We start from the raw sequence: 18515 nt of genomic DNA, 5'->3' as shown, positions 1-18515 counted from the left end.
TCACTTTGAATTTGCTCATTCTTCTGGCCCTCCCAAAAGGCCTGGTGTCACCGAAACATACCACTTCTTGCCAAAGCAATATCTGGGTAAGTCTGCTTGATCATATCAAACGTGTATCCTGCTCTAACGAGCGCTGCATTTTCGTCTTACACCACTTACAGAAATATGTCGCGCGAAAATGTTCGTCCTGACTCTCCAGGTGCTCGGAGACAACTGACCAGCCGCTCGTTCTTTAGCTGGGAACGCACTCTACCGAATCCAGTCGGTGCGCGCACACTCCGAAGTACAGTCGAGGCACAAGAAAATCAGTAATTTTACTTTCCGGACAAGCCCTGTATAATACCCTTTACAAATACATAATATTCCTTGCAAAGACCTTGATTTTAATTATTCTGTTTGCATGGCAACTATATCTTACAGTTATCCGATCTGAAAAATTTGTTCAGAGATTTCATGATTGCTTTAGAAAAAAACGCATGCCAAAATTTCTTGAATATCTCTATCTTTTGAAATGAAAAATTTTCCATACAAGTCCGATTGTTTAGTGAACCGATAAACGCTTGTTCCGACAAACGAGCAGCTGTTTGGTAAGAAAAAGATCAGATCGATATCTCAAAACATGAGATATATGTTTATAGACGGATGGACAGACAGATGGACCTGGCTAAGCCGACTCAGCTCGTTGCGCTAATCATTTATATATGTGTTTTACTGGGTCTTTGGCGTTTCCTTTTGGGTGTTACCAACTTCGTGGCAAACTTAGTATACACTATTCAGGGTATAACGAAGCTTTTACGAGAAGTCAGTTTTCTCTTTTTAGACAAAGCATATCCTCCTCGGAAATCTGTAACTGTGTGGCATCCATGAAAATGGGCTTGAAGATTTATAAAATTTTCGTTGTACATTCAAAACTTTTCCATCACTCCTCACTGAAATAGGGAAAGCATGGTTCGTTGGCTAAACTTAAGTATCGTGTTGTCTCAATAGAAATCTGAACACATCTAGTCATTCACAAACTATAAAGTAGTAGTTCTTGGAGTAAATGAGCTTTCATTGCAACTTAGTTGGCACTGATTCAAGCGAAAGTGTGTTAGATAGAAGAAAATGAGCGTTATTTGCAGCGCCGAATGAAGAAGCAATTCAATTTTGTAAGTGCCGCGGATCTGCCAAATAAATTTACACATACATATAAGCATCATCGTGTATACAAACAAAAGCAAATAAGCCACGGCAGCTAAATGATTCGAATGGAGTTTAACACGCATATTTACTAGCGACGTTAAAAAGCGTTAAAACACCATTTTAAACTCCTTAAATAATATTATTCAACACTTTACCGAACACTTTTTTTATGGTCCAGGTCAGCGGCTCTATGTTGTTATTGCGAAATTTTTTTCTTTGGAAAATAGCATTCTTAAACTGCAAGTTATGACTCGCTATTTATACATTTGCTATTTTTAAAACATACGTACATATTACATACACTTGTGTGTCGGTGTTGGTCCGATGAAATTTGCATGGAAGCATAACGGTAACTTTCAGCGTCTCCTCCATTCGTCCAGTAAATATTAATATTTTCGCCATTTATGGTCGCTATTAAAACTCATTTATATTTAGTATCTTTACTGGAAGCCATTTTGAACGCAGACTAGGAGCTCCCTCGCTCTTTCATGCCGTCTCATTTTTTTTTCATCATACACCTACTTTTGTAAGTATTCTCAACAACTACCTCCGCTTTCCTTTTTAAATTCATTCTGCTTCACTTTTCAGCCATTTTTATTTGTTTTAGTTCTGTCGGACTTTGCGCGTACTTTCCATGGTTTTGTGTAATATTCTGGGTAAACACAAACACAAAAAACATTTTGCCCAACAACAGTGAAGCTGAGCAAAGCAAATGCGATAATCGTATTATTTCTTAAAGCTATTTATTTGCAAATTTTCATTTATACCCCGGCAATATGCTGCACAGAGTACAGCAACAATAATTTTGTTTACCTAATAGAGATTTCTAACACCTCGCTGAACTTCTATGTGGACCGGGCGTGACGTCTGTGTCGGCACCTAATTTGACCTTCATTGACCCTTTGCTTGAATTACGGCATATAGAAAATGTATGAAGTATTTCGACTTGAAATATTAGAGAGTCTTAAGGATACATAGACTCATCCGATATTGGAAGGTCCACGTTCACAGCCACGCCATTTCTCCAAAATACAGTGGGGTCTACTTACCCGGAACGGAGCCAGATTTTTATCTCTCCAAGGACTGTCAACTGCTAAGCATTCTTCCAAATTACTTCAGGAATGTTTTCTGTCGCTACAAGAACATCAACAGAGGCGCCTCTTTTTCAAATTGAAGCTTACGAAGCTTAATAAAAGTATTGGTAATGATGGTGGGTCCCCAATTTTCAATTTCGCTCGAATCAAACAGTGCCCTAGTCCTTCTTTTTATTTTTATCTAATATTTGTTTACCTTCAATTTGTGTGGATTGTAGACAGTTGCTGTCTATAAAAGTCGGCTGGTTGGAAGTGGTGAATGGTTTTCGGTGTTTTTCCATAAATTTGAAGTTCGCACCACCACGTACATATGTGCATTCATACTTATGTTCACATAAAATGAAACGAAAACAAACAAGGAAAGACAAAGTGCGGATGTAACCAAGCATTTTATGCTCTTGCAACTTGCAGGGATCAAAGCCGACTAAATACCATCAGGTGTTGGCATTATGTATTGAATTATGTAGCGCAAGGGTTCCACTTTATTCTTATATTTTGAAGGTTGTAGACTCACATAACACATATACCCTTGCACCTTACCACTTATACATATACCGTCAGTAAAAATTAGGCTTAAATCATCCTCAAATGAAATAAGTATATGTAACATAAACTGAATCCAAGAGTCTAAAGTGAATATATTGAGTTGATTTGAAAAACGTCAACCAAAGGATCGAAATTAATTATCTTAGGGATATGAAGCTTAAACCCATTCCCATTCATTTTTATTGAGCGCAAACCATTAATAAATTTTTAGACCTTTTAAGAAAACGTGTTTACTTAATTTCACTTGGATAACATTTTGACCAGCCTAAACGGTTTAAAGTCAGGTGGAAGCCGGACATCGTTATATACAAGTTATATGTAGAATATAATGGGAGCTGATTGTATTTATTTTTTAATACTTTATGCGAGCCGGTTTCAAAATCGAACAAAGGGCGTGGCACTGCCCACTTTTAGGTAAAATCACATAACTCAGGACCCGCTCCACCGTTTTCACCGAAATTTGGTGTGAGTCAATCATCTGACATTCTTATGCTGCAGTGTGAATATGGGCAAAATCAGACTACAGCCACCGCTTGCTTCATAATACAATTTTCAATTGGGCGTTTTGTGGGTGTGGGTGTGTTGTCCGATTACGCCCATCTGCGAACTGTTTACTTTTTTGGCAAAGAACATGTGTACAAAGTTTCATCAGATATCTCAACTTTTACTCAAGTTACAGATTGCACAGGCGGACAGACAGACGGACGGAAAGACAGCCAGACATCCAGACATCCAGATTTCAACTCGTCTCTTGACCCTTTATATATACAAGTAAATAACATTATATCTAAGTATATCAATTAGTTTTGGGTGATACAAACAACCGTTAGGTGACATGTTGCATGAGTATAACAACTCCGTATTTTTTCTAGTTCAATGAATCACGCCGATATATTAGCTATCAGCAATGATTACTTCACATTCGCATTTTGTATGTGTTTGTGAATTTTGGGAAGGTCACACTCGCATTTCGGTGCCGATACAGGCGTTCACATTGCCCCTTTGCACCACATTGTATTACCGAGGCTCCGATGAGACTTTCCTGGTGTTCATTTTAAATTGTAGGCCACTCATTTGAATTCATCATTTCATTGGCATTCATAATGAAATTCAGAAATGCATATTGATATTCAGGTTCACGGCGGGTTGTTTGTGCATTTACTATCGGTTTTAACAATTCATAACGCAATTATTAGCCGATTCATTGATGCGCAATAAATGGCTTAATTCAATACTTCGATTTCAATTTGCTTCGCACTTTTGTTGCATTTAATTGCCGCGATTTACACACACAAATGCATTCAGTAATGGCGAGGCAGCTGATGCTATTGTTGTTGTTGCATTTTCTGTACAACATTTGCATTCGCTCGTTGCTCGCTATCCATTTAAACATAATATGTATTTCGGTTTGTTTGTTTATGTGCGTGTGTGTTGAAGTGATGCATTGGCAGTGCAACCGCAGATATTTAGTTTTGCAAATGAAAAGCAATTATTTGCGCATATTTTATTACGTTTTCATCTCGATAATTACGACGAAAATAGACTGCCGACTGCGCGAAGGCGAGCTAAAATTTAACCAAACAATAGCCCTTCCACTGTCCGTTAGAAGTGCTTTCTATAAATAATTGCGGGTTTCATTTAGTTCGATTAAATGTGCTTCTGAATGCTTGTTTGGGTGAATGGTTGGGAAGCTGGCGAGCTGGGGGAAAAAAGTTGCTAATTTGCTTCAACATTATACCGTCTAATTCTGTGAGAATTGCCAAAGTTCTGCGCCTAAAACCAGGCAATACATTGGCCGAGCATTTCGCCTTTAATCAAATTAACAAAATCATGCTACACGCATGGGCACACACATGCACAGCGAAAATCCGTTAAGTTACAAAGTGTCTGCAACTCAGTTGTCTGCTCAATTTGCTGACCATTCAAGCATACCTCAAGGCGCGCACGCCGCTTATGTGAACACGCACTTGCGATGAACTTTGATTTATCTATAATAAGTTGCTCAATTGTTGCCAGCAATATTTCTATTATTAATTAACTTTGAACTTTTTGCACGCAATTCAATTGAATTAAATACGCCACACATACACGCATGCATAGTAAAAGTGTGGGTCGAAGCACAACAGCAATAATAATTTCAATTAAGTGGTTTATAAATTAAATAAATTAAACAAATAATGTAAGCATGAAACAAAAAAATTAATGGTGATTGCAAAAAAACCGCAAAAATATTTGAAATTCGTGGAAAATTTTAGAAGCAGAACAATTACTTTTGGCTAATATACACGCTGTGTTCTTCTCGCTGACTTCCAAAACATAAATTTCCAATAATAATTTTATAATTTTACAACAAATAGTGTTTAGGGGACAGATGGCGCTGTTTTCAAAATCTTTTTTTTACGCGGTGTAGAATAAGAAACCTTTTGACTTAAAACCAGATTCCAAGATTCTTTAGCATTTGAAGAGTTCTGGCTCTAACAATATTTTAGAATGGGAAACGCACGTTGCTGTCCATTAAATGGCCAAAGGCGCTGATTTCCTCGATATTTTTGCGTTTCACAGTCTACTCTATTAAAATGTCGGGGTGATCGCCTAATTTCGCTGTAGAATGAATTTCGTAAAGAGTCAGCCATGAACCTTTGCTCGTCTATAAAACTTCAATGTGCAGTTATTAGTGTCACCTTTAGTCATTTAATATAAGTGGAACGTATTTTCTTGAAAGATGCACCTCGCTCTGGTCGACCTATCGTTGAAAAAGTCGATGAAATGATGGAAAAGATTGACCAGGACCGTTACATAGGCAGCCATGTCATCACTAAGGAACTTAATATTCCTCATCAAATGGTTTTGAACCACTTAAAAAAGGATGACTACAAAAAAAGGTTCGATGTTTGGCTACCACAGAATTGTCTGGGAAAAATTTAATGGACCGAATTAACGTCACTTTGATGATTCGGCAAAAACTGGGAGAGCTTGGCTGAGAAGTTTTGATGCGTCCATTATATAGCCGTCAGGGCTAGCACCATCGGACTATTATTTGTTTCGGTCAATGCAAAGCTCCCTTAATGGAGTAAAGTTGGCTTCATAGAAGTCCGTGAAAATTACTTGTTACCAGAAAAGTTTCACACTGATGGAATAATGTCTAAAGCGAAAAAAAGCGGTCCACCAAAATGGCATATATTCGGTTCATTAAAGTTCGTTATAAATATAAAAAAAATAAGTTGAAATTTGACTAAAAATACGAAAAGACTTTTTCGACAACCTAACTTTAACAAAATAAAGACTGTACGAATTATCTGCTCAACACTGAAGACCGATTTGACCGCAAATTGAACTCAGTGAAGCAGCAACATCAAATCGCTCGAAAGAGTTGTCAAATGGAAGAGCAGTAAAAAATGCAATAAAGGCGAAAAACAGTTTCCAACAAACTGTTTGTGTCCATCAAATACAGTGATGGACAAGTTGGCAGAGAGTGGCAATTTCAAAAAACACTGTGGCGAAAAAGCAACTCTGTGTAGTTGAGAGTGTGCTATGCAGTTTATGAAAACGCCTGTGGCGAAAAGTTAGAATCTCGTTTTTTGCATCAGAGTGCTTTGCGGTGAGCTGCCAGTGTATTTAAATAAAGTAAATTGACGGGTAAATATATGAGATACAGCAACACATTATGCCACCGACTCCCACCTACAAATATAATTAAGACCGAGCTATCGTCTCTAGACATACATACATACACAGCTTTTAGTGTGAAATGGTTTCGTTCTTCCCTCCTTAGCACACGTGTTGCATACATTTTATTGCAGAACTCATTTAAGCAGCGCTTTGGATGCGGCAAAACTTTTTATCATCGCAATTCAGGAAAAATTTGATTTCCCCACTAAACGCACACCCTTACATAATTTACACAAAATGGTGAAATAAAGAGAAAACATTTGGGAAAGTGAGAAAAATGCCAAACTTGTGCCAGCGTATTTTACTTTGTATTAATCGGTTTGGTTATGCAATAAAATGCATAAATCTCGCGCGCTCCCACGCCAGCGCCCGCTCCAGCCCTCGCACAGGGGATAAGTGCATATGTTGGATGCAAATGTTAGGAAAAGCTAACTGTTGGTGCAAGTGAAGCTTAGCTCGCGCAACTCATGACGGAAGGCAAACTGTGGTTCCACCCCGGTTTTGGCTTAGCACGGAAGCAAGTGCCGCGAGTGGGTGTGTGCGGAAAAATACAATGACAACGAAAGCATTTGAATTCGGTCGAGGAAGGCAATTGACCGCCTCAAATTGACAGAATATATTGTACATATATATGTATACAAATTTCTTTTTTGTCCCTCAAACTGCCATGCAAATCGTGTAAGTATTGTAGCTCAATTTGAACGAATAATTCCAATTGTATAAATAGCACCGAATTTAGTTAGTGAATGACTTGGCTTTTTTGTGGTATTAAATGAGTTACTATTGGAGAATTAAATTTAGAATTTTGTGAATGTGTTTTTTAGAATTGTGCCTGCAGACATGCGGATATATTGTTCGTGACCTAGGTGGACTCGACTTCAAAAGCAGGCTATACTTTTTTAAAATAACATAAATTTTTTTAAAGTTTTTATCTTTTTGATTCCAATGTGTTAGATGATAGAGATTCTTAAGAAAGTCATATTCTGTGATTTTATGTTAGCCTACTTTTAGGGACACTGAATGCTAAAATTCAAAGACGTTGCCAATTTCTGATAACTCACTTACATCTTGAACTTGACTTAAAGTAATCTTCACGGTTAAACACAGTTACTATTCACAATCCTTGATTACATAAAAAGTGTAACTTGTTATTACAAAGCTGAGCAGAATAATCCCTTTTAGTTGACATTTTCCCTTCTTACCTAAATTTGGTAAAAAATGGTCTGAAAAAACATTCTACCGACTAAAATGATAATCCTTCGATTTACTTTACAATATCATAGTCCACACACATACAAACCATATACCTGTGTGAGTGAATTTGTGTTGCACCAAGTGTGAATGCGAGCATTTATTACTTCTTTGGCTAGATGGTTTATAAACACAGTTACGGCACAATTCGCCTGACATTGAAAATTCATTGTCACTTCCTGTCGAATTCACAAGCATAGCGTAAGTCCCTAGCATAATCCCCTAATGTTTGCTTCAGCATGGCACATTGAAAATGACTTATCAACACGCCGGTACACCACACCCCGGAAAAGTACAACAGCAGAGCGCAGCATCCGGTCAAAATGAGTTAACCGGAAATAGTATAATAGTGTGTTTGGGTATGTGTGATTGGGAATACAAGCATTTATTTGTACTTTCTTTAACCCAAAAGCCACCCCACCCCCGTCAAAAGTAAAAGTTCAATAAACGTAGGAATCCACCAACCCACCAACCTACCAAACCACCATAACTACTACTATCACTACTTACACAGAAGAGTTTGAGCTGTTCGAAAGCGCATGTGCCAGCGCGCTCTCGTCTCTGTACTCTCACTCTCTCTCTGTAGAAAAATGCCTCGCTCTCTTATTTTTCAACATCAAATTGACATTTTGTTCGACAGCAAAAGCAAAGTCGGAACCAAAACATTTGCTAAGGGTGTTCATCATGCCACTCAAGGCGAAACACCCAAAGGGGTGATTATCGAATTGAGCGAAGAAAGAGGCAAAAATCAAATCGCTCGTATTGTCGCTTGCCACCGCTGTTTTTCCCATTTCGCCCAAGAGCATATTTGACAGTTTCGCGTTAGTCATGCCGACTTTCAGCCGCACGTCGGGAGATAAATCATAAATCCGCGTCGAAACTCGCGAAAATCCAGTTGAGCTATTATTGGAAAACAATAAATCGGTGGCCATATAGATTTTTCGTACAAATTTCGTAGTCCAAGTTAAATGTAATGCAACAAAAGCTTTAAACGCTCCACAATTATCAATATTATTAGCCAAAGTGAATGCCGACAGTGCTTTAAATAGAGGAAAATACGCGTAAAAGACAACAAAAACAAAATAGTTTTAATTATGTCAGAAGATGTTATGTGTGTGTGTGTATAATACGGTTAATGTGTAGCTTCATAGCTGAAGCCAACGCGGCTTAATGTGTTCCATCAGCAATTGGTCGCAGCGAAATGGTTAAGGCTCCACAAAATATGCCCACTTGCTCGCTTCCAATCGATGTAGACCAGCATAATAATTTATAGGTAAATTGCTTGGAAATATGCGCTTTAAAATGGTAGTAAAGTGCTGTGAAAAATCGAACGATTCATGCCTTGAAGCGTGAGTCTGACAAAATCAAGTGTCGCGTCAACCACTTTGCTTTACGTTCTTGGTGCTCACACAAATGTGAGGTGTTTCAAAGTGGAGAGTGGGTATGCGAGAGAGAACATTATTGTGTTTGAGTCATGTTGGCTATTGTTTTTGTGAAGTTCTGTGTTAGTCGTTGACCTTAAATCAAGCAACCCTTAAATTTGGTTTAAGAGAATTCGGTAGAACGGTGTTGCCAGCTGAAAAGTATATTAATAAATTATTGAAGTCACTTTGATTGGCAAACTAAAACGCGTGGACTGTATGAGGAAGCAACACGTATTCACGCAGTTGTTTAGGAAAGACAAGAAGAAGTATTTTCAATTATCAAAAAACTGTAAAGCCAAAGCTGAGAACAGAGTCTTATTATTTTCCGCTTTTGAGGCAAAATCTTAACAGTGCCGCTGTCTTCTCAGCACACCACGCGAAGTTTTCGCAATTAACAACAGACTCGGCGGGGAAATAGTGCATTTCAACAAGCACAGGCTCCTCACCTCTCGTCGAGTGCAATGGGCGTATAAATTGCAACTTTCCAAGCGACTGCACAACAAGACTCCAACTTCTCCAATTACTTGCGCGCGGCTGCTCGTCTCCAACCACTGCTGTCTAGTACTCGCCACCGCGAGTGTCCGCGCAACAACAGCATGAAGCTTTGTTTCGAGTAAAATTTATGCAGACCACTTGGACATCACTTGCAACTGATTTGCGTGCAACACTTGCAACAAGCAGCGCAACGCCACTAACTCAAACGGCAGCCCAACAACTCAGCTTGTTTACACAATAATTAATTATGTGCTCTGATGTGTTGCTGTGGTTGTTGCTTGTGCTTCAAAAACTACACTGCCATTAACGTTTTGAATGCCACGTTAGTGGTTAGTTTTGTTGTTGTTATATGCGCTGCCACTTCTCCGATTGCTCGCCTGATTGTATAAATAGCCAAGCCTTAATGAAATTTGTCTTGAATAGTTGCGCACCTCACTCAAGTCCCGAACGCCTGTGGTGTGCATAAAAGTCCGTTTAAGTATTGCCAATCAAGTTGACGGATTCTGGGGTCATGCCTGTCGTATATTGCCTTGTGTTGTTGCAAACCTGTCAGGCGTGGGGGATCACATCGACTTTATACTCAATAACCTGTTAGTGGTTATAGCGACAGTATTTATATGTAATGTGTCCACACTTTGGCCCAGTTGCTTTAATACATATATGTGTGCTGGTATTTGCATTGGCGGGCGTGGGTAACTGTCTTTCCCGATGCGTTAATGAGTTTACCTTGCAAATGTTAATTAAAATGTCAATCAGTCAAAGTCAGCAGAAGCTAGACTTAAGTAATTATGGAGAATGCCCAGAGACCACATTTGCAACTTTATAAATAGAAATGTTTGGCAAATGAGTAGTCCTGCAACATGTTGCACTGATTTTAATAGTTTGTCATCTGATAGCAAATTTTAGTTACAGAGTTACACTATACATGCTGGAGAAATTATTCCATCAGTCTAAAACTTTTCTGGTTTCTGGGCGAAAAACTGCGACAAGTAATTTTCACAGACTTTTCTCGAAGCCAACTTTACTCCATTAAGAGAGTTCTGCATTGACCGAAACAAATGGTAGGCTATATGGTGGAGGCATCAAAGCTTCGAAGACAAGCTCTCCCATTTTTTTGCCGAGTCATCAAAGATGTGAGTGGTCTAGCGTTGTCCTTATGGAAGACGAAGCCCTTTCTGTTGATCAGTTCTGGCCGTTTTTTTCGATTGCTTTCTTCAATCTCATCAGTTGTTGACAGTAAAATGTAAAATCAGTCGTTCGACCAGGTTGGAACAGCTCGTAGTGGATAATTCCTTTCCAATCCCACCAAACACTCAGCATAACCTTTCGAGGCGTCAATTCTGGCTTTGCAAACATTTGTTGAGCTTCGCCACGCTGGAACATGCTCTTTTTCAAATGTGATCCACTTTTTGTCTCCTGTTACCATTCGCTTCACAAATGGTTCGATTTTGTTTCGTTTCAGCAAAGAATCGCTGATATTATTTCCGTCCGTTAAATTTTTCGCAGACAATTCATGTGGTACCCAAACATCGAGCTAATTTTTTTAGCCAGCCTTTTTTAAATGGTTCAAAACTGTTTGATGATGAGTGTTAAGTTCCCTAGCGATCTTTTCCATAATTTCATCGACTTTTTCAACGACATGTCGACCAGAGCGAGGTGCATCTTTCACATCGAAGTTTCCAGAACGGAAGCGAACTAACCATTGTTGTGCTACAGGAACTGACTCAGCATCGTCTCCGTAAACTTCACAAATTTCATTGGTGGCTTGCGTGGCATTCTTTTCTCTTTTATAAAAAAATTTCAAAAAATAGCGAATTTCTTCATTATTTGCACTCATTTTTGAACAGCTGTAACTTTTTTCAACTTCCCCGAATTATATTTTTTTTAATGAAGCTTGAAATCTCACCTTTCCAACACTATACGGTAAAATGTCCACATAAATAAAAAACTAAGAATCTAAGTACTTCTTCTCCCTAACGTTGTGCTTATCAATACGTGCGCATCGCCTTTGCCGCCGTCCATAACGTGTTGCCAAGAATCTTAGCTGCACTCTGAGAGAATCGAGCGCTGCAACCAGTGCCAACTAACGACTTTGCGACGACAGCAAAAAGACATTCGGCCTCAGACTTGGCGAAGGTTCAAAAACCCCACCGATCGAACAAAATACAACAGAAATCCATTGCGGCGGGAAGTCTCCGAACATGCTCGCACACCGTTATTGAGAGGCAATATGTTGCGAGCGCCAACTGGGAGGCACTGCGCCGCACAACTCTTATACGAAGTACTCGGTGTGCGTTGCCAACTGCTGCGGCGTCCGCCGTATAAAATGCTTAGCGCGGCAAAGAATCTGCTCATTTGGCGTTCGCTTTGTGTGTGTGCGTTTCGCGGCAACGACGTCAGCTCTGGCAGTGGTAGCGCGGCGCTAGCCCAAGGCGGTTACAGTGGCAGCGGTTAACAGTCATTATCAGTGAACAAAAGCGCTTGCACACCGACGCAGCGCATCAGTTGCTCGTAAGCCCCTCGTTCGAGTTGTCGGCGTTGGTTAGCGGTTCCACTCAACACTTTCGGTGCATTGCGCGTAGCGTTTGTGACAATTTATCGCGACGATTTACTCGCAAGCGCCTCAAGAGCCCATCGTAAGCGCAAACTAACGCTTCATTATATTTGGCTCATGGTCGAGACAGACGGCTGTCCATGCCAACGGCTGTCAACGCGTAATCGGTGTTAGCCAAATTTGTTGAATTGTGATACGCGCGCGTGTGTGTATTAGTGTATATATGATATTCAACATTGAGTAGCGCTTCTCGGAACCACAAAGTGTAAACATTTTTGAAAAGGAAATCGCGGGTGCTCATATTTGTTCAAAGTAGTATTGACCTAGAGTTGCTGATATTCTTTATCGAACTCTTCGTCATACACCTGAATTGCCGTTATCTTATCTGTGAGTGCGTTCGCGTAGACCCATAATTAAACCAAACCGTCTGTCAGCGGGAGTGCGTGAACGTGCGTGCGTGTGAAAGCCGAAACACTTCCGCCGCCAAAAGCACACAATTAAGCGTGTTTCTGTGTGGCGAGTGCTCCGTGTCGTATGAGTGGTTGGACTTAACTGCCGCGAAAACTTTTCATTGAATTTCACTCTCTTTGAGGAATTTGGTGCGTGAATTCTTTCAAAATTAACTGAGCAACTAGGTGACAACGTAAAAGTGAAGGAAGTAAGGTATGTGCCGCATTCAACTGCGTGTATGTGTAAGTGTGATTATGTGTAAGGCTGTTTTGAATGTTCTGAAAGGTCTCTGATAAGATCTTAAATTAGCGATAAAAATTGCAACATCAAGAATCCATTAGAAGTTCATTCCGGATTTTGATAAAAAAAAAAATGTTTTCTCTTTATGTGTCTTCGAACTAGATATCTTTTTATGGGAAGATGACTATCGTTACTAGACTTTACTAAATACCTTTTGAAGGTCCAAGAGCAACTTAAAACCTCCTTCATTTATCTTCATTCACGTTGGTTGAAATAACTGATTGCTGGAACTGATTCTGCGATCATTATCTGAATTGTGGTTTTGTTGATTCCACGAGGGAAAGTGTTGGGCAGTAATGCGAATTTATATGTATATTCTCAAATCTATATGAAGTGACCTAATAGGTGTTTAAGAAAGACGCTTTTGACAACTTTTTGCGCGAATGGGAACATCTTGAGGTAAATGATGACATCGTGATAATAATTCTCCTTGTTTCATAGACTTCAGCCATGTCTTCGAAGTGAAATTTGAATGTAATCAACACTTCAACACCTTTAGGGTTTTAAGGCGCAAATTCTGAACAATCTAAATTTATTTCACTTAGAAACAGCAATATCAAGTTTTTCGGTCATATTATTTCACTGGTGTTGAATGATTTTATTTGAATGCCTCTGCTTGTATATTCCACATAAAATTCAGAATAAATATTAACGCTTGGCTGCAGAAAAGTTCGTTACTTAAATACAAACATGTAAATAAATAGATTTTTGTTATGAATGGCATTCGGAAATACACAATCCACACCAACAACCATCCGCATATACACACTAGTTTCTCTTAGGGCTGTGCTAAAATAATTACCTGCCGAAACTTCGCAACCACACAAACCAACGGTATATTCATTTAGCACATAAAACGACGCAAGTCTAAAACTTCGACTGACGTGTACATTTCATCCAACCATTACATATACACATGCATATGTATCTATGAACCCACTTTTATGTTGCGTTGTGAATATTTCGATTCCGCCACCAGCGACTAGTTTTCTAAACAACCAAAAATAGCTGGCTCTGAAAACAAACAATTTTGAGTTGTGTTATTGATACCGCTAGCATCTAGCATCTAGCATCTGACGAACATATGAAACACTCACATTCAAAAAGAAGAAGAGATCTGCACTAATTATAATTATTATTTACTACACAAGTATACTCGATGTGGTGGAATTCTTAGAAAGCGAACGCTCTTCTGCAATAAATGCAACAAATATTTACTGAAAGAACCGTGTAGCCTTCGGGCGCTTCGGTTTTTGATTAATTAGTGCATGTTTGTTGAAACGTTGCAAGACCCAAAATAAAGTTGGTGAAAACTCCTACGGTCTGTAAGGAATAACTTTTGATTTTATAAAATATTTTTGCAATGTAATTCAATTAATTTAAACCTGCTTATCTCGCCTATTTCCACAACAATGAAAACACAATTGCTGTAAAACCGAATTTATTTATTCATAATAGAGCAGATTTTTATACCCTAAAGGGTGTATTAAGTTGGCTACGATGCTTGCAGTACCCAAAACAAAAGGTAGGAAACCCCATAAAGTATTTATGTATGTATATAAATCATTAGCGTGGCGAGCTGAGTCGATTTAATCATGTATGTCTGTCCGTCCTACCGGCCGTCAGTCTGTCGGTATATAAGCGTCTAGTCCTTCGGTTTTTGAGGTATCGATCTGAAATTTTGCACATTTACTTTTCTTACCAAGAAGCCCATTTGTTGGAACCGCAGATATCGGACAACTAAAGCATATGGCTGCCAAACAATCAAAATTAAGTTCTTTTAAGAGAAATTCTTTTTAACGACGTATCTTCACAAAAAATTGCATGGATTTTTGTCATAGCATCGCTACAATCTCAGAAAAATTTGCTTAGATCGGACTTCTATAGCATGTAGCTGCCATATAAACTGAACTATAGGAATCAAATCCTTTCTAGGGGTTTGGTCTCTACACGAGGTATCTTCACAATATTTGGCATGGATAATTATTCAAAGGAATTGCTGAGATCGTCAACTATAGCCTATAACTGCCTAACTATAACTTGTGAAGGGTATTGGGCTAACGTTTTTATACTCTTGCAACCTGTTGCTACAGAGCATAATGGTTTTGTTCCCTTGAAAGTTGTATGTATCACTGAAAACTAATCAAGATGGATATAAGGTTACAGGGTTTGTCCGGGATGTAATACCACTGAATCAATTTAACAATTAAAAACTTTCAAAATAGGCTCCTTCTGCGTCGATGCCAAGCATTGAAGGCGTTACTGAAGGCATTCTCTGGATTATTCTTGAAAGCCGAGGTGCGTGCTGCTTGGATCCTCTCTGTCGTTTTAAAATGCTTGTCTTTCATCCGCCTTTTTAAGGCAAGGAAACAAAAATGTCCGGGGGCCACATCTGAGCTGTAAGGCGGCTGCGGAAGCGTTGGGCTGCCGACCTTGGTTAGGTAGCTGTTCACAAGAAAGGCTGTGTGAACCGGGCGTTGTCGTCATGGTACTTCCAATCAGCTGCAATGTCTTGTCGGACCCGATTGACCCTTCCTTTGTGTCTCTTGTTGACTTCCAAATAAAACTTGGCCTTGACGGTTTGTACAGGGGGAACAAATTCATGGTGGACGATGTCTTTGATGTCAAAAAAGACAATGACCATCGTTTTCACTTTGGTTTTGCTCATTCTTCCGGTCTTCATCAACGACCTCTTCCGGCCCTCCAAAATGGCATGGTGCCACCGAAACAAACCGAATCTAGTCGATGCAAGCACGCTCCGAAGTACAGTCGCGGCGGAAGAAAATCAGTCTTTTCCGGACAGACCCGATTTAGCATATGGATATATAAAACTGCTTGAATTTCGATCCTCTGGTTGACGTTTTACACTTTAACGTATGTATTTTCCTGGCTTTGATTCTTTCAAGTTGCAAGAGCATAAAATGTTCGGTTGCGCCCGTACTAAGCATATCCTTACTTGGCTTTTGTTAATATTTTCTTTTGTTTGTGATAAAAATAGAATGAATTTGCTTTCTGCTTCTCTTTTAAGTTATTGCAAAGCGTTTTTCTGGTTTAATTTTCAACATTTACATCTGTGTTTAATTCAGCTATTCGGCTTATTGTTTATTGTTTCCATTCGATTTTGCAAACATATTGATTTTAATTTAACTGCGTCTGTGCCACATTCATCACAAAAACCCGTTCCACTTACGTACACCAATACACTCGCACACTGGGGCTTACATGAGAACATATGCGCAAAAAAGTGGATAAAGCTCGGTGCATGTAAAGGAAATATCTCGAAAATAATACGTTTCATTATTCCAATCGAAATTGACAAAAAACAGAAACCCCGTGCAATGTTTTCGGATTATTTTTTGCATTCCTGCAATAAAGCATTGCATGACAGTCCGCCGTATACATAAGTGCAACACAAACACACACACCTACTAATACCCGCACAGCGAGTTTACAGCCATGCGAGGGGCTCAAAAGGTTTTACACGCAAAAAAAGCTAAAACTCTGCGCATATTAGAAAATATAACCAACAACAACGCGGCGAAATAATGCAATAAAAATGCAGCTCGTATTTTCAATTAATACTTCGATTTCATAAAAACTTATTTGGATTTATAATTGCTTTATCTTTTAATTGATAGGAATCGGCTTAAAGCGTGGCAAAATATTGCTTTCATAAATTACAGTAAATTCGAGAAAAAACACAGTTTGTGCTTTCGATAATGATAATGGCGCGATTTGCTGTCATAAATATTTAATGTAACGGAATTATTAGAGAAAAACACGGTGGACTGTATACGTAGTATAGGTATGATGAAGAACAATTTAAGTGGATTTAGTTTTATACATTTTAATCCGTGACCTCTTAATGGAGTGGCATTTTAGAAAAAGTTAACACAAAAAAGTGTATTTCATTGACGCCAAACCTTTAAAATCTCATTTAATGCGGATAGTGCTTAAGTGCACTGATACTTTTCTTCACATTTTTAGATAATGATAAATATTTGTGTGAGCGGAAATCAGAATAAGAGTTTTTAGTAGCGTTTTGGCAGAGAAAATCGATTCCTAATTATAAAAAGCGAAATATTGGGTAGTCGAAAAAGTCTTTTCGTAATCGAAATTTCCAGACCGGAAGCGAGCGAACCATTTTTGTGCTACACGAACTGACACAACATCGTCTCCGTAAACTTTACAAATTCCATTGGTGGCTTGCGTGGCATTCTTCCCTTTTTTATACAAAAATTTCAAAATATAGCGAGTTTCTTCATAGTTTTCACTCATTTTTGAACAGCTGTAACTTTTTTTCAATTTCCCTGAATTTAATTTTTTTTTGTTAAATGAAACTTAAGCTTTCTCATCTTTCCAACACTATATGGTGTGACACAATGTGATTGGTAGCACTGGAGATATACGACTGCAACGACATCCACTGACAAAATACGAAAAGACTTTTTCGACTAACCAATATTTATTTCAGCAGTATAGCCTAACAAAATCCGTTATATTTTAGTCGAACTTTGGAGAGAACAGCTCTTTAATCAAGTATGTACATATGTTCTCACCTGCTTCTTTGTTCTCTTTGCAGCGATAAACAATTTCAGTTCGGTGCAAGCGGATGAAGAGAACTTGGTAGACGTTAGTATTGGTGATAACAGCGCCCAGAACGATCTTAATCAGAACACTAGCAACATCAATAACAACAGTCGCCCACTAGTAAGCAGCAGTTGCAGGAACTATAACAATAACAACACCCTCATAAATCTCTATGATAAACATTGCGGCGACGGTGACAGCAACAGCAAGACCAACCGTCAACTAGGTAGCAGCAACAAAGCGTGTTGCGACAAGCACAACAACAACACAGCCAATACATTTCGTCACCTGAAGGAGCAACAGACGCACGTTGGACCGGATAGCGGCAGCCGTGCCACGTGTTGTTGTCTAGAAGCCACCAACAACAGCGACAAAGTCAATTGCATTAGCATCAGCACTAATAACAACAACAACCACAACAGGAATATAAATAACAGTAGGAATATTAACGCCAGCAACAGGAGCAGCAACAGAAGGAAAATGCGCCGCAATGTGAAATTCATTGTTTTTGTAAGCATCATTTGGATATTCGTCATGGTTTACTACTTCCAGTCCAGCACAGAAAAGGTGAGTAACTGTAAAGCAAGCACCCACTCCAGTTGTGTCTGTCTGACAGCTGGCCTCTCATCAGTCACGGCATTCTTTTCTGTTGTGGTCTCACACACATACACACACTGTACTTGTAAATTACATTCGCTTTTCGACTTTCCTTCCGCCTCCACATCGCTAGTCCGCCTCCGTGTCAAATCGCATAATCGCGCATATTCATGGCCATTCATTATTCACCGACTACACGCTCCTGGCATTTCATCCATAACGCCATGAACAGAGACAGGAAGAGGCTGCCACTTCAACGAGGTGCCGACGGGCTGGCGGACGGACACCGAATTAATTTGCATTTATGCTGGGCATTGCACCCGTCACGCCAGCCAACGAAGGCGGTTAGCAGCAACAATGACC

The 18515-nt window shown here is 39.2% G+C and overlaps 1 protein-coding gene across 1 annotated transcript in view; it reads left to right on the top strand.

Moving 5' to 3' along the window:
- The window catches only part of LOC120768034 (polypeptide N-acetylgalactosaminyltransferase 2), a 75729-nt gene that overhangs the window by 3023 nt on the left and 54191 nt on the right, over window positions 1–18515 (top strand). The window contains exon 2 of the mRNA XM_040094526.1: window positions 17548–18122. Coding sequence (XP_039950460.1) covers window positions 17548–18122 — 575 coding nt within the window. The remainder of the gene's footprint in view (window positions 1–17547; window positions 18123–18515) is intronic.

The sequence above is a fragment of the Bactrocera tryoni genome, chromosome 2 (assembly GCF_016617805.1).
Source record: "Bactrocera tryoni isolate S06 chromosome 2, CSIRO_BtryS06_freeze2, whole genome shotgun sequence".
NCBI lineage: Eukaryota > Metazoa > Arthropoda > Insecta > Diptera > Tephritidae > Bactrocera > Bactrocera tryoni.
Note: the sequence above shows the minus strand (reverse complement) of the source record. Positions and strands in the feature narration are given on the sequence as shown.